The 18,585-nt window shown below is 33.9% G+C and overlaps 1 protein-coding gene across 1 annotated transcript; it reads left to right on the forward strand.

Moving 5' to 3' along the window:
* The first annotated feature begins 2,283 nt into the window (after positions 1 to 2,283).
* Positions 2,284 to 16,631, forward strand: LOC142221820 (uncharacterized). The gene is made up of 2 exons (XM_075291653.1): positions 2,284 to 2,425; positions 14,864 to 16,631. Exon 2 carries the CDS (start codon positions 14,960 to 14,962, stop codon positions 16,388 to 16,390), a length of 1,431 nt encoding a protein of 476 aa, XP_075147768.1. The 5' UTR covers positions 2,284 to 2,425; positions 14,864 to 14,959; the 3' UTR covers positions 16,391 to 16,631.
* The last annotated feature ends 1,954 nt before the right edge of the window (positions 16,632 to 18,585 follow it).

Below are 18,585 nucleotides of genomic sequence, written 5' to 3' on the forward strand. Positions count from 1 at the left end.
CCCCCCCTGCTACCAAATATCGAAAAATAAAGTAGCTGATCTTTGTCTAGATCAGCTTTGGTCCAATTTTCAAAAAGCCGGACAAAGGGAGGTCCCCTCCGCGACCAGGTGTCAAAAAATGAGGTACCCTATTTTCACCAAATGAACGCCCCCTTCGATCTCTGAAAGTTTCAAGTAAATTGGTTCAACCGTTTCCGAGCTTACCCGGAACATACAAACAAACAAACAAATAAACAAACATACTTTGAATTTTATATATAGATTTATATTTATTCGATCTAAATTGATTCATTGATTCAAACGGCTGACAAAACCATCACATGCTGCACGAAAGTGTCAATCATCTCAAGGTAACACCTTACCGAGAATGGGTCAAAACCACCGCAGTACCACTTTCGTTCAGCGTGTAATGGCTTCAGCCGGAAAAAAGTGACCCCTTCTTCAAGTAAAATGAGCTCATTGTGAAGAAGGTTGAACTTCTTATAGCACCAAAGACAGTTTTATTTCTTTGAACGATGTGATTTTCGTAGAAATTAGGTAGAATGCATTCCATATATTAGTTAATATTTTCCTATATTTATGCTACAGAATGAAAAAATTTAACTGAATTGAATTCATATATGAAATGATTTTATTGAACTTTTTTCATTCATTGGAACAAATCTTACATATTTGTGGCAAAACTTTTACTTCAAAATTAGAACTGCTTACCTTCGTTTTTAAATCCAATTTTATTTATTTATGTAGGCAATGCTTTCTTCAATAAATGACATGTTTTATTAACCCTTTCACTACCGATGTCCACTTGGAAGGACATTCAAAAAACACACCAAATTCTATTTTGACACTTAGTTTCGATTTATTTCTCGATGTTATTTTAAAGTAAAGACTTTAATCTAAGTAAGTTATAAATATTTTCCATATTGGTGAACACTAAAATACATTTAAGTAAGTTATAAATGTTTTCCATATTGGTGAACACTAAAATACATTTTTATAAACATCTTTAACAATAAACGAAAAATACGAAAATTTGAGACAATTTTTCTACTGTATGTTTCTAGTAAATGGACATTTATTCAAAAACTATAGCTGATACTTTTACGAGTTCTTTTTTGTATCTTTTCTCACACTATGAAAGATATAATAGACCAAATGGCGCTTATTTTCGTAAGGCAGTTTGGTCACAATTCAAGAATCAAGTTTTCAGAACAAGCTCATATAACTCTTGAAGTAATAGAGGTAGGGTCTCAAACTTACAATTTTTGTTCTACACGCTGTTAGTGCAAGTAAAAACAGAAGCAAAATTAAAGTTCTTAATATTAGGTTTATTTCGGTAGTGAAAGGGTTAATATATTTATTAAAAATCAACAGCATCGACTGGCCTGCAAATATTAGTTTATTATTCCTGTGCATGTAAAGAGAGTTTAATTTCTTTACAGTCATTTTGAACAAAATTTTCAATTCGAATCGTTTCTCCTTTATGCATTAATTTGAAATCGTATATTTACATAATCTACAAGTATCATCTGTTTATTTGATTATGGATGTGTTAATGAAGATAGTGTTGGATTCTGCTACAATCTTTGTGGTAAATTGCAAAGCAAACTTCAATTAGCAAAAGAATAGCTCAATTATTGAAGCAAATTTTATTAACTAACTGACAAGCCTTAAAGGGATATTTTTTTCTCTTCTTCCTGTGGAATCATGACAAGTACATACCCATATGCTACTGTTTCCGTTTCAAGTGGATCTACACCTAAGATTGGCTGTCATGGAGGAAGAGCTTAAAGGCCACTTAATATATATTTTGTCTGCGAGTGAAATCTTCTAATACAGTGGTGATATATGAGATTGACCATCCTCCCCAAATATGTCAGTTACTTGTGAAGATGTTTAATGCTCTCCACTTACAGATGGGTTAGTTATAAGGCACCTTTACAAAGTACCACCCAGCTATGCCACACCACTTTTAAACAAATAGGTTGGCCTTTCTTTCTATGTACGTTAGCATTTGCGCATGCGCTTATTCATTATAAATTTTTCCCTGCATATTCTGACCGTGAGTGTGTATGTTTGCATGGAGTACTACCACTCCATTTCACTTTATTCCCCACAGCCACAAGAATACCTGTATGCCATTGGAAAAGTACTTATCCATCTATCCAACGTGATCATCATCAAGACATAAACTTAGATCGAGTGGAATCCAGAAGAGAGCTCTCTAAGAGTATATAAAGTTTTAGCACATTTGCAATTTAAAGTTATTTCCAATTCATCCGTTGAAGTGGTTACAAGCAAAGAAATCAAAAGTTTTCGAAAAAGAATATTAAAATAAAAAAAAAATAAATAAAAAATATTATACGTAAAGAGTGAATATTTAAATTGCAAAATATTTGCACAGTTTGTTTGTATTCTCGAAAGTGTAAGTGATATTATTATGACAAAAAAACATATTGCGCATAATATTAATTTTAATCAGTCAATATGAAAATTGAAAATAAAAAAAACTCTTAAAAGTTTGGCCGGGCCGAATCTTAAATACCCACCACCGTGGAACTCATATAATAATTTTTTTGACAACATCTCCTCATAAAGGATAGTCATATATAGTACAAATATAACATCAGGACTTTTCATGTGGATACAAATTGGTGCAAATTGCGCTAAACGCAATGGTTTGAAGTAAATTGTATGTACTTACGAATTTTGACTATAAAAATATTGGTATTGATTCCGAGCCAAAGAAGCGGAGAATACAAGTAAGGATACTTTTAAGACACAATTCGCTTTTAAATTTGGTTTTTGTGTACTTTCTTCTAGGAAGCAAATTTTAATTTTTCGCTTTTTCAGCTTTTTCTCTTCATATGCTATCAAAGTCCTTCAAAAACGAGTTAACGACAATTTTATTTTCCAAATTAAGACTCGACTTCCAGTAGAAATTATGCTATGTTTCAAGTAAGAAACGTCTTTAAAATTGTTGTGTTGAAAAACATGTCTCATATAGTTTAACGAATTTTTGCTTTGTAGTCAAGATGCAAAAAGACAACAAATTTAAAGACAATTTCATTAAATTTAAAGATTTTTTTTCTGAATTATTAAAGTCAAGTTGACCTTAGCCCAAACATTTTTTCTTTCATGTTATGAAACCCATATTTAAGTGAAATCACTTAATTATAAGGACTTTATATTAGAGAAATGCGTCTTCAATGCTAAGCAAAATTTGTATTCGTATTTTAAAGACATGAAATCTTTGACCTCACAACAAAATTTTTTACAGTGTTTATGTCAAAATAAAATAATATATATATATATATATATATATATATATATATATATATATATATATATATATATATATATATATATATATATATATATATATATATATATATATATATATATATATATATATATATATATATATATATATATATATATATATATATATATATATATATATATATATATATATATATATATATATATATATATATATATATATATATTATAACGACCTTCCAATTTTTTGATACCATTTTGGTAGTACTCCTTCGGTTTTGCAAAATAGGCCTCAGTTTCGGCGATCACCTATTCATTGCAGCCAAATTTTTTCCCTGCGAGCATCCTTTTGAGGTATGAGAACAAGAAAAAGTCGCTGGGGGCCAGATTTGGAGAATGGGTGGGGAAGCAATTCGAAGCCCAATTCATGAATTTTTGCCATCGTTCTCAATGACTTGTGGCACGTTGCGTTGGAACAACACTTTTTATACCCACCACCATAGGATGGGGGGTATATTAACTTTGTCATTCCGTTTGTAACACATCGAAATATTGCTCTAAGACCCCATAAAGTATATATATTCTGGGTCGTGGTGAAATTCTGAGTCGATCTGAGCATGTCCGTCCGTCCGTCCGTCCGTCCGTCTGTTGAAATCACGCTAACTTCCGAACGAAACAAGCTATCGACTTGAAACTTGGCACAAGTAGTTGTTATTGATGTAGGTCGGATGGTATTGCAAATGGGCCATATCGGTCCACTTTTACGTATAGCCCCCATATAAACGGACCCCCAAATTTGGCTTGCGAGGCCTCTAAGAGAAGCAAATTTCATCCGATCCGGCTGAAATTTGGTACATGGTGTTAGTATATGGTCTCTAACAACCATGCAAAAATTTGTCCATATCGGTTCACTTTTACGTATAGCCCCCATATAAACGGACCCCCAAATTTGGCTTTCGATTGCTCTAAGAGAAGCAAATTTCATCCGATCCGGCTGAAATTTGGTACATGGCGTTAATATATGGTTTCTAACAACCATGCAAAAATTGGTTCATATCGGTCCGCTTTTACGTATAGCCCCCATATAAACGGACCCCCAAATTTGGCTTGCGAGGCCTCTAAGAGAAGCACATTTCATCCGATCCGGCTGAAATTTGGTACATGGTGTTAGTATATGGTCTCTAACAACCATGCAAAAATTGGTCCACATCGGTCCATAATTATATATAGCCCCCATATAAACCGATCCCCCGATTTGGCTTGCGAGGCCCCTAAGAGAAGCAAATTTCATAAGATCCGGCTGAAATTTGGTACATGGTGTTAGTATATGGTCTCTAACAACCATGCAAAAATTGGTCCACATCGGTCCATAATTATATATAGCCCCCATATAAACCGATTCCCCGATTTGGCTTGCGAGGCCTCTAAGAGAAGCAAATTTCATCCGATCCGGCTGAAATTTGGTACATGGTGTCAGTGTATGGTCTCTAACAACCATGCCAAAATTGGTCCACATCGGTCCATAATTATATATAGCCCCCATATAAACCGATCCCCCGATTTGGCTTGCGAGGCCTCTAAGAGAAGCAAATTTCATCCGATCCGGCTGAAATTTGGTACATGGTGTTAGTATATGGTCTCGAACAACCATGCAAAAATTGATTCACATCGGTCCATAATTATATATAGCCCCCATATAAACCGATCCCCCGACTTGGCTTGCGAGGCCTCTAAGAGAAGCAAATTTCATCCGATATGGCTGAAATTTGGTACGTGATGTTAGTATATGGTTTCTAACAACCATGCAAAAATTGGTCCACATCGGCTCATAATTATATATAGCCCCCATATAAACCGATCACCAGATTTGACCTCCGGAACCTCTTGGAAGACCAAAATTCATCTGATTCAGTTGAAATTTGGTACGTGGTGTTAATATATGGCCTCAAACTCCCATGCAAAAATTGGTCGATATCGGTCCATAATTATATATAGGCCCCATATAAACCGATCCCCAGATTTGACCTCCAGACCCCCTTGGAAGAGCAAAATACTTCCCATTCGGTTGAAATTTGGTACGTGATGTTAGTATATGGTATCCAACAACCATGCAGGAATAAGAAGTTTTAAGATACCACAACCCAAGTAATTCGATTGTGGATGACAGTCTTTCGTAGAAGTTTCTACGCAATCCATGGTGGTGGGTACATAAGATTCGGCCTGGCCGAACTTGCGGCTGTATATACTTGTTTCTTCTTCATATGGGGCCGTTTTGCCGCGATTTCGACCTTCAAACGCTCCAATTACGCCATATAGTAGTCACTGTTGATGGTTTTTCCCTTCTCAAGATAATCGATAAAAATTATTCCATGCGCATCCCAAAAAACAGAGGCCAGCGGACTTTTGAGTCTTTCCACGCTTCGGAGACGGTTCACCGGTCGCTGTCCACTCAGCCGACTGTCGATTGGACTCAGGAGTGTAGTGATGGAGCTATGTTTTATCCATTGTCACATATCGACGGAAAAACTCGGGTGTATTACGAGTTAACAGCTGCAAACACCGCTCGGAATCATCAACACGTTGTTGTTTTTGGTCAAATGTGAGCTCGCGCGGCACCCATTTTGTACAGAGCTTCGGCATATCCAAATATTGATGAATGATATGACCAACCCGTTCCTTTGATATCTCTATCTCTATCAACTGCTAGCTCTATCAACTTCATATTACGGTCATTCAAAATCATTTTGAGGATTTTTTTTATGTTTTCGTCGGTAACCACCTCTTTCGGGCGTCCACTGCGTTCACCGTCGTCCGTGCTGATTTCACCACGTTTGAATTTTGCATATCAATCAATTATTGTTGATTTCCCTGGGGCAGAGTCCGGAAACTCATTATCAAGCCAAGTTTTTGCTTCCACCGTATTTTTTCCCTTCAGAAAATAGTATTTTATCTAAACACGAAATTCCCTTTTTCCGTTTTTTCACAATAACAAAAGTTGCTTCACAAAAGACGCTCTATCTCACAAACTAATTGACTTACAGACGTTAAATTTTCACACGAATCATTTGAAGGTTGGTACTATATAAAAATAATATGCATTTAATACTAGCAACGCCATCTATGTATCAGACCGGGGACTTATCAGCCAACCTGTTATATGTAGATTTCGATATTTTGATGTCTTAGTATCGCTCCATCACCAACCTATGATGGTAGATATAAAAATTAAAACAAAAGTTCTGCCTGTGTTTATATTTTGAATAAAAAGAACAAGTTCTAAATAAAAGCATGACATTTAAAAAATGTATTCATTGATGGTGTTTTGTATTTATATTGAAACATAATCAATTAAGATACACACGAGAATAACTACTATTGGAAAAAAATAGAATAAATACGTATTTCAATTATGATCAAATATAAAACTAAAAAAGCAACGAAGAATGAAACATTAATAAATATAACATCTAAAATGAATATGTAGCGAAATTAATTTAATAATACAGTTAAGTTTAGGTTAATTGAATTAAAGTTAATTTTACATGAATAAGTTTTAATTTATTTTGGTCTACAAAGAAAAATATGTATGTCGCTTATATGGGGGCTATATACAATTATGAACTTGATATGGACCAATTTTTGTGTGATTGGGGATCGATTTATCTGAGGGCTATATATAACTATAGACCGATATGAACATAGTTAGGCATGGTTGTTAACGGCCATATACTAACACAATGTAACAAATTTCAACTGACTCGGATGAAATTTGCTCCTCCACGAGGCTCCCAAACCAAATCTCGGGATCGGTTTATATGGAGGCTATATATGATTATGGACAGATATGGACCACTTTTGGCATGGTCGTTAAATATCATATACTGCCACCACGTACCAAATTTCAACCAGATCGGATGAATTTTGCTTCTCCAAAAGGAACCGGGGGTCAAATCTAGGGATCGGTTTGTATGGGAGCTATATATATAATTATGGACTGATATGAACCAATTCCTGCATGGTTGTTGGATACCACATACTAACATCACATACCAAATTTCAACCGAATCGGATGAATTTTGCTCTTCCAACGGGCTCCGTAGGTCAAATCTGGGAATCGGTTTATATGGGGCCTATATATAATTATGGACCGATTTCGGCCAATTTTTGCATGGGTGTTTGAGGCCATATATTAACACCACGTACCAAATTTCAACTGAATCAGATGAATTTTGGTCTTCCAAGAGGCTCTGGAGGTCAACTCTGGTGATCGGTTTATATGGCGGCTATATATAATTATGAACCGATGTGGACCAATTTTTGCATAGTTGTTAGAGACCATATACTAACACCATGTACCAAATTTGAGCCGGAAATCTGGGTGTCCGTTTATATGGCGGCTATACGTAAAAGTGGACCGATATGGCCCATTTGCAATACCATCCGACCTACATCAATAATAACTACTTGTGCCAAGTTTCAAGTCTATAGCTTGTTTCGTTCGGAAGTTAACGTGATTTCAACAGACGGACGGATGGACGGACATGCTCAGATCGACTCAGAATTTCACCACGACCCAGAATATATACTTTATGAGGTCTTACAGCAATATTTCGATGTGTTACAAACGGAACGACGGTGGAGGGTATAAACAAGTATATACAGCACTAAGTTCGGCCGGGCCGAATCTTAAATACCCACCACCATGAACCAAATATTAGGGTTTCCTTTGAAATTTCAGGAGGGCTTGAGGACTTGAGGACACTTCCCGAAGATAAATTTAAAGATTTCACCTATGAGGACTATATCAGATTCTGGATTTATAAGAACCATTTTTGTTTGAGTTTTAGAGGAATCATTAACATCTCTTGTAAGTGTGCAAGAAAATTATAAAATAACGTCTTAATTTGAAATCTTAAATCTGTGGAAGTAAAATCTAGAAATTTAACATTGAGTTTCAAGCAATTTTCATGATCAGTGCGCCTTATACACCGTCAAGAAGTGAAGTCGGTCTATATGGAGGCATTATCAAATGGACCGATAAAAACTTAATCCGATACACGTTTTTGTGAGCCTAAAATATCAGAATATTTACAAATTCAGGCAAATCAGATAAAAACTACGGTTTCTAGAAACCCAAGGAGTTAAATCAGGAGATCGTTCTTATGGGGGCTATACTAAAATATGGACCGATACTCACCGTTTTCGGCACACCTCTTTATGACCCGAAAATACCTCTAGATTTCCAATTTCAGGCAAATAGGATAAAAACTTCGGATTCTAGAAGCCCAAGAAGTAAAATCGGGAAATCGGTCTATATGGGGGCTATACCAAAATATGGACCGATACTCACCATTTTCGGCACACCTCTTATGGTCCTAAAATACCTCTAGATATCCAATTTCAGACAAATTGGATAGAAACTACGGTTTCTATAAGCCCAAGACCCAAAATCGGGAGGTCGTTTTATATGGGGGCTATACCAAAACATGGACTGATACTCACAATTTTTGGCACACGTATTTGTGGTCCTACAATACCTCTAGATTTCCAATTCCAGGTAAATTGAATAAAAACTGCGGTTTCTATAAGCCCAAGAAGTAACATCGGGAGATCGGTCTATATGGGGGCTATAGCAAAACATGGACCGATACTCACCATTTTTGGCACACCTCTTTATGGTCATAAAATACCTCTAGATTTCAAATTTCAGGCAAATTGGATAAAAACTACGATTTCTATAAGCCCAAGACCCCAAATCGGGAGGTCGGTTTATATGGGGACTATATAAAAACCTGAACCGATACAGCCCATCTTCGAACTTGACCTGCCTGCAGACAAAAGACGAGTTTGTGCATAATTTCAGCACGATTGCTTCATTATTGAAGACTGTAGCGTGATTACAACAGACAGACAGACGGACATCGTTATATAGAATTTCTCCCTGATCAAGAATATATATACTTTATATAGTCGGAAATCGATATTTCGATGTGTTACCTCCATCACCATTCTATGGTGGTGGGTATAAAAAGAAGGAGAATTTTGGTTAATTTTAGAAAAGTTAGTTAGTTAGTGTCGCACGGATTTCACAAAAATAAATAAATATTTATTAAAAAATAATTAGACATAATTATTTTTCACTTTTTAAAGAAAATTTCGTAGTTTGAAGGATAAAATTGGAGTTCAAAATTATTTCAATTTCAAAATCGTTAGTGCCATACAAAGTTCACGATGGGCACATTATTGGTAAAATTTAAAAATTTTAAGAAATTCTGAACAATTTTTTTGGGGAACACGAATTTATGCATTATTTGTGTATAGGTTTTCCGCTTGTATAGTTCATTTAACTAACGTACGCAAAAAAATATTAAAAACCAGGAAAGTTAGCCAAAACTTAATAATTCCGTGAACTAAAATAGAATAAATTTGACTTTAGTGACACATATAGTTTACTTTTTTTTTGAGTGTAATTAAAGTGTTTTCACATCCTGTAAAAGCGTCAACGTTTATCACTAAAATTCTATAATTTTCTTCAAAACAAACTTCCTTATAGCGAAAAGCAATAGCAAATAAAATAAAATTTTCATTTGGGAGGAAAGAATTATTTTTTTTTTGCATGTAGTTTTGTACCTGAATAAAAGTAGAAGTTATTTTTTCGTTTACCTATAATATTATTCCTGTCTGCTCAGATCCATGTTTAGTAGTTGTATATTAATTTGAAGTACAAAAAATTTATTGTTCTCTAATGAGAATCGAAAATCCATTAAAATGCAAATCTATAACAAAGAAATGTCAACCGAAATAAACTACTATAAATATTTTTAATTTCTTATTTTGTGCGTAATAAAAAATAAAAAATACATCTATATTGTCTTTGATATTGCAATATTGTGTAATTGTGGGAACACAAATAGTGAAATGTAAATGCAGCCAAGCAATTCCAAATATTTTTCAATGAAAAACTATAAATTTCACTTTTTTTAGTCAAAATATTTACCCCCTCCCCCGTATAAACATTGCAATTTGCCAACAATATTAACGTAATGACTGATGATTAAATTATACTCGAATTGTTGGCATTTTTTATATTTGCCTGACTGAGTTGACAATTACAATTATCACACCACACGCATGCGCAAATTCATCATTCAGATGAAGGCTTACAAATGCCCTACTTATTCACCAGACTATACCAAGTAAGAAAGTGCAGTTAAACAATAGCTAATGAATTGTGCAAATGTGGCATTTGAAAATCCATTTTACCGCAAAAATTGTTTGCTCTGTGAAAGAATCGCAAAAAATTCCAGTTAAAAGAAATTTTCAATGTTAGTCAATTTAAATTGGCCCAAAAAGTGGGTATTGATTGAAAGAAGACCAAAAAGCATCCAATTCCTATAAATTATCATTACAGCTTCGTTTAGAATTGATTTATTTATTCTTATTTGGACAACTTTATAATTAACCTTATGTCAACATTTAAAGCACGATTCCATAATGTAGGTTAGTAAATCAACTTCAAGTGCATATTGACTGCTGTTTATTGTTGAAAGCTTGATGGGGGGAAAATGGGAATAGAACACAAATGGTCAAGGCAATTCTCCTCAAACCTACTGACCGACCACAACATATTCTTCCATAAGATATTTTTTAGTGTTTAAATGGAAAATGGGATACGTCTAGAAAGGCTTTATGGCAGTTAGCAGCATAAGCGAGAGGTCAATGCAGAAAATTATATGAGCAATCACTGATGATGCTGAAGAATATTACTATGATTCACCCAAGCACTATGGTGAAAATGATCTTCAAAATGATCATAGAATTAAACTATTAATACCAGTTTCTGCCGAGCACCCAATTCTGTGCTCCAGTTTGTCCGCTATTTTTAAATGTTGATATAATTTAATTATTTCTATACTCTCTTGATCTTAAAAGTTGATGGTATCTAAATCGTTCAAGCTGTTTCATGAGAACCTGTCTGTTGGATAGTCCTACTAAATTTTTTAAAGGATTAAATCCGAGTCGTGTCTTAAAATATAAATTTATTTATAGTCAATGGCAAACCCAAGTTAAAGTGGTCGGTCCCTTCCATACGTTTTGACTAGAACTGGGAGTAGTCGATATACACCACACCCTCAGGATTGGTGCAAACAAAATATTGTTTGTATTGTTCAAACATATTATGTTTCACCTTAGGGCATACATTGGTAGTAAAAAATATTAATGAAATTTTCTTTGTGTGGATATATTTTTAAGGCGCCAATTGGTTACTTCCATTATTTTACTTGCAGCATACTCTCTAGCAGGGCTGTGGAGTCGAGCCAATTTTGCTCGACTCCGACTCCAGCATTTTTCATCAGCTCGACTCCGACTCCGGGTAATATAACTAAATCTAATTTTAATACCACTAATTTGTAGTTCTATTGTGGGGGTACCGTAAGTGGATCGATTAAAGTATCGTATTTATTTATGTGTGCAAAAAAAGGTCTTAATTGCACATTAGATGCCAATTGAACTCTATATTTCAAATTTAGGGCAATGTTTAATAAATAAAATAATGATATAAATACCCATCGTAATATGAGAAGATACCAACGGTATATGTATTTGTGGACCAAAATTATTGATACTATCTCAAATCCTTTAAATTTGTTGCGAGCTATATAAAGGTTTATATTCCCATATGCATGAATTTAAATCTGAATCGATTTAGACAAAATTATAAATACTTCTAGAAAATCTTTGACTAAATTTTCTATAGAAATAAAATTTTGGCAAAATTTTCTATAGAAATCAAATTTTGACCAAATATATAGAAATAAAATTTTGAATAAAATTTTTATAGAAATAAAATTTGGCAAAATTGTTTATAGAAATAAAAGTTTGAAAACATTATCAATAGAAATACAATTTAAAAAAAATTGTGTAGCAAACAACATTTTGCAAAATTTTCTATACAAATAAAATTTTGCAAAATATTCTATAGAAACAAAATTTTGACTAAATTTTCAATAGAAATAAAATTTTGACTAAATTTTATATAGAAAAAAAAAATATTTCTATAGTAATAAAACTTTGAAATACATTTTTATAGCAGTGAGTATCAGTGAGCATCAGTAAGAAAAAAAAATTTTGAGAAAATTTGCTATAGAAATAAAATTTGACAATTTTTTCTTATAGAAATAAAATTTTTTAAAAATTATTAATACAAATACAATTTTAGAAAAATTTTTGTGTAGTAAATAAAATTCTGCAAAATATTCTACAGAAACAAAATTTTGACTAAATTTTCTACAGAAATAAAATTTTGACAAAATTTTCTATAGAAAAAAATATTTCTGTAGTAATAAAATTTTGAATAAATTTTTTATAGAAATAAAATTTTGACAAAATTTGCTATAGAAATAACATTTTGACAAATTTTTCTATAAAAAACAACTTTGAAAAAATTTTCTGTCAATATTCCACATATGTATATTGCCTTAAAATAAAATAAAAAAAAATAATTTCGATTGTTCGAAATATTTCAAATAAATTGATATGGGCATTAAAATGGATCGATACAGCCCATCTGCTAGTCTAACATTCTAGGAAACATAAAAAGATAGCCGTAATTGGAAGTTGATTTCCATTTACAATCGTGCTATCCATTGATCGAATGAATAACGCAATGGAAACTAATTTGCGTAAAAACTTGCTTAGTTACGAAAATGTGAAGTGTTTTAAAAAATTTGGTTTAGCCGGAGTCGGAGTCGACCAAAATTTTTACGACTCCGACTCCAGCAAAATCTTCAGACTCCGACTCCAACACTCCGACTCCGGCTCCACAGCCCTGCTCTCTAGGTCTCTCTTTCTAAACACATATATGTTTATAGGCTATTTCCAAATTAAGATATGATTGCATCTAAGCATATTATATGTACAAACATTTTATATTCCAAACATAATATGTTCTAACATATTAACATATATGTCCCAAACATGTTATGCTAGTTTATGAACGTTACAGGCTTGCACTCAAAAATATTGTGTTCCAAACATATAATTTTTACACCCAAACATATGAAAAACAGTCTTTTTCGTCCGTGCAGGGACTGGTCCTGCACCGGTCCTGAGGTTGATCCATTTCCCGTTGGGTGAAACAGAAAACCGAAACTATTTCTAATGAAAAAGTGGGTTGAATTTCCAAACGTAATTAACTTAAAAAATTAACCTGTACAGGGTGGCTGATATGTAATGCAATAAAGTTATGCTTTTTTAATTGTATTGTATAAACTCTAGAATTAGATTTTAGATTTGTTAGAATTGGCGACCTTTGGCACGAATTATGGCCTTTAAACGGTGGCAAAACCATCCCACCCAGCACGAAAGTGGCTCAGTCTTGAAATGATCGACACTTTGGTATTTTACACTCAAAAACAAGTGAACTCTTTATTTCACTAAAGCCAATTTAACTTTATTTTACTTCATGGAATTATTATATATGGAGAAAGTAAAAGTGAAGTAAAAAGTTTTACTAAATTCGTACTTCTCACAAAATAGTTCATTATTTCTTTAATTTTGTAAATTTTACTACAAATGCGCCCATTATGAACTTCTTATGTCACTAAAGACATTTTATCAAACTAAAAATTTTTCTTTAACAAGTGAAAAAAAAAATATTATGTCTAATAAATTTTCTTGAATTTGTCGAAAAATACTTACTTATTTTTGTGATATCGGCGTGATGTAAGCGTTTGTAATACTGTTTAGTTAAAATTTTCTACAACTATTAAACATTTTCTAAAATTAACTAAATGTTTACTTCCTGGTGGGTTCACTGTTTTTTTCAGTGTATAGTGCCAACTTTACTCTAAAAAATGCCACAAGCGCAAAATAGCCCATTTTGCGGTAGAAACGGAGCGAGGAACGAGCGTGAGGCACCATCGAGTACCCGCCTCATTACCGTCGACGGCGCATAAGATCAAAGGTGTACACAGAGAAAAACAATATTTTTGTTTACAATTATGAAATTACTCGATAATTGAACATCGGTGAGCTGTTGCACTTTTTGGAACTTTAATGACTTTAGTATAAGCTCGGTTTTCAATATGGGTTGAATCCATTGTCGCGATATGATCATCTTATGATTTCTGTGGCGTGGATTCTACGAAATCTGGCCTTTACTTTTCGAATCATATTTGATTCGAAATGTTTAGGTTTAGAAATGATAGCGACCTGAAGTTGGTTGTAATACATATCATCCACCCTGTAATTCGAAATATTTGACACATCAACTTATTTTTAACCCCAACGAAATTGAATTGACCTAATATGAAGGCTAATGCAAACTTTAAAAAAAACGCAATTTACACAACATGAAGGACAAATTCCTTAAAATAAAGAAATTTCAATTAAAAGATCGAAAATAATCTTTCCTTTAAAATTTCATTCGAAAATTTAGGACTTAATTCTTAATTGAATTCTTAATGTATTTTTCAGTGTTAGACTGAAATCCTAACGTATTTCTAATATTAAACGAACGTTATATTAGCCATCATATTTTAATATAATCATAAACTTTTGTTACTTTTTAAAATTACAGAGAAAGAGCACAGGCTAAGTGCAATCAACGAGCTATTGAGTTTTCCGTCCAAATAACCAAACTTCCAAACAGAAAATTCCCAAAACACTAAAGAGAATGTGGCTTAAATGTGATTTGCGGCTATTTGTTGTTCTATTATTTTTGATGGTCCAACGAAATGTGGCGATTGCAGCACAGGCCAACAATGTGGCCCAATTGAAAAATCAACAACATCAGCAGACATCAATGTCCCAACCAAACCAACATCATGCACCTACACCCATACAACAACAACATACCTCGACACACCCAGGCAGCAGTTCTGGCAATTCCAACTCTATGGTTCATCATTTGGGTACAGCGTCACCGAGTCTAAGCAGTGGAACATTGTTATCCAATGCTGCAGCTTCAGCATTGCCATTGTCACAGGCCTCAACATCCTCATCGGCAGCATCTAATTTGCCTCCAGCACAATTTGTCGATAAGGAAGCTGCCATGCAAGAAGTATTGAAACATTTCTCTGCTAATGTTGCTGCAACAGATGAGGACTTAAGTGATTCCTATCAAATCCTTAAGGAATTAAAAAGGGAAGTAACATCATCTCAAGGTCAAGCACAGCAGACGCAACAACCACCACCGCCACCCCCACTATTTGGTATGAGTAATAATTACCCATGGAATTTATATGAGAGGGGATCATATGGACCTTTGCCCTATCATCAGATGCCCATTCCCTCAATGTCACCTTTCGCAGGACTTTTTCCTCATCTGTTCAATCCTTATGATGCCTATCAGCAATCATCATTGCCGGTAACTCCGAGATTTTTGCCCTTCATGGGTTATGCTCAACCCATACTCGTACCATATCCTTTCTATATGGCACCCGAGATGTTCTATCCTGGATTCTCTACACCTACACCATCTGTGGCCAATGAATTTGAAGATTCTATGTCCCGAGGAGCTGGATCACAAAGACGTCCCTCGTCATCTTCGCGCAATTCTCCCATCTACTATGTCCGTTTGCCGCCAACGCCTTATATGTTCTTGCCTAGTCTTGGATTGGGTACAGCCACCACTACAGGATTCCCCGCAATGGTACCATATCAATCATTGCCTTCATTTTCGCCTTTCTCGTCAATATTTAATGTTCCCATTAACTTTTTGGCCAACGGAAAACCTGGTAATGTCTATCAAATGGGTGGTTTACCAAACGATGTGCAAAATTCTTTACCGTATACTAATATTCCTGGAAATTTTGCAAATCGTCCCGCACCCAGCTCGAATTCGCAAACAGTAAACAGTGGTTACAGACCCCCATCGACCTTGCACAATTATTACAATGGATCACCACCACCACTTCCATCCCATAATTATGGTGGCTATGGAGCGGTCGGATTAGGTGCATCTTCAGCAACACAACAACCTTTACCAGATTCCAGATTAACCTCTCTGAAGCGTCCATATTTCTTTAATGGGCGCCCCGATGATATTTATGTTCTACCAAATAATTTTAATCCTCTATACTCATCGGATAACAGCTACTACTGAATCCATTGACAGAACAGGCCGTGATGGAATAAGTTTCAAGAGAAGGAAAGCCAAAAAGGAAAAACCCATCAACATCAAATCAAACACTCTGTTAGGGAGAATTCCAGAGGGAATGTCAAAAACATCCCTTTTTTTAAGAACTAAGTTTAGATTCTATAAGAGATGCTATATTTATCTAGATGTAAATAAAATAAATAAAAAAACTGAACTTGGTAAAGTCTGATCTTTTGATCTCAATAAAGCATTGGTTTTTTTAATATTTCATTGCGGCTCCCTTGATGTTGGTTTATGTCCACTTAGACCACTAAAATTCCATTATGGTTCCTCGAGGTAATTTTCTCATCTTCTTTAAAGTTGCTCAAGAACTTCACTACTGTCCATGTATTTGTTGTTCGCAGGATTCCGGTCGGAATTATTAACCGATTTTGATGAAATTTGGTACAGCGAGGTTTTGGGCACAAATCGGATCAAATTTAGATATAGCTCCCATATATATGTATCGCCCGATTTCGACAAATGGGGTCACGTTGCGCTTTTTTCAAACGGATCGTCACCAAATTTGGCATAAGGTAATCTTTTCCATCGCCCTTTAAGTTTGCAAAATTTCATCCAAATCGGTTCAGATTTAGATATAGCTATCATATATATGTATCGCCCGATTTTCCCAAATTTGGCCACAAAATCTTTATTTATCAACCGATCTTACCCAAATTTGGCTAAATATAGTCTTCTATAGCACTAACTATATGTGCAAAAAATCATCAAAATCGGTTCAGATTTAGATATAGCTCCCATATATATGTATAGCCCGATTTTCCCAAATTTGGCCATAGAACCCTTATTTATTAACCGATCTTACTAAAAGTTGGCTAGATCCAGTCCTCTATAATACTAACTATATGTGCAAAATTTCATCGAAATCGGTTCAGATGTAGATATAGCTCCCACATATGTATCACCCGATTTTGAAAAATTCGCCCCTAATAACCTTATGTTTGACCATACATGCCTCATTTCTTAACTGATCTTACTCAAATCTTGCACAAGGTAACCTTTTGTGGTATTAATGAAACCCGCAAAATATTATGCAAATTGGTTCAGATTTAGATATAGCTTCCATATATATGTATCGCTCGATTTTCCCAAATTTGGCCATAGTACTCTTATTTATTAACCAATGTTACTCAAATTTCAAATTTTGATGTACTAGCCGATCGTACTTATACGTACTTGTAGCTCTTACATAAGAATATTTCTCGATTTTTACAAATTTGTATTTATTACCCACACTAATATAACGATTTTCTCTTTTTTAATAATGGGCTCAATATTAGTGGCATACTAACTCCGTAGGTGCAATATCAACACAGCAGTGTTGCTAGAAGTAGGGTAAATCAAAGACAATAAACTCTAGGAAGATAGGAAATTGGCTACTGAGGAGATCAAACCATTTACCGTCTTAGTTTCATACTCGAACCAAACGCGTATACGACAAGTATTGACATAGCATTAAAATGCAAATAAAAATAAAGTAAGTGCACGAAATAAATTTCCATAAAGGGGAAAATGTAATTTTTTTGTTGTAGCCTAAAATTTAACATTGTTTCATTAAGAAAATTAAATTTTTCATTTAAAAAATAAAAACGAAAAATAAATAAAAAAATTACAAACATGTATGGAACTAACATGGTAAATGCAACATTTGGTATGACGCAAGCCAATTTCCTATCTTCCTCAAGTTTATTGTCTTTGGGGTAAATTCCCTATATGTAGGGGTTTTCTAATGTTTAGCGTCTTGTAGGGACATAGGGCCACAATGTAGGACATTTTCACTCAACACAATTTGTAATAATTTTTACATTTTGGTGGCTCTTGATCTTTAACAATGTGTGGTAACAACAGTTACCACTCGTGCCAAAAAAAAAATCTAACAAAATTTGAAGATTACCACAAATTACCACAAATCTACCAAACAAATATTTCTATAGAAATTTTTGTCAAAAAAATTTGTCAACATTTTATTTCTATAGAAAATTTTGTCAAAATTGTATTTGTATAGATTTTTTTTTAAATATTATTTCTATAGAAAATTTTCACAAAATTTTATTTCTATGGAATTTTTTCTCAAAATATTATTTCTATAGAAAAATTTCTCACAAAAATTTGTTTATAGAAACTTTTTCCAAAATTTTATT

Source organism: Haematobia irritans, chromosome 1 (assembly GCF_050003625.1).
Source record: "Haematobia irritans isolate KBUSLIRL chromosome 1, ASM5000362v1, whole genome shotgun sequence".
Taxonomy (NCBI): Eukaryota; Metazoa; Arthropoda; class Insecta; order Diptera; family Muscidae; genus Haematobia; species Haematobia irritans.

Coding starts and splice junctions, on each gene's coding strand:
- LOC142221820 (XM_075291653.1), top strand. CDS start 14,960: ATGTGGCTTAAATGTGATTTGCGGCTATTTGTTGTTCTATTATTTTTG.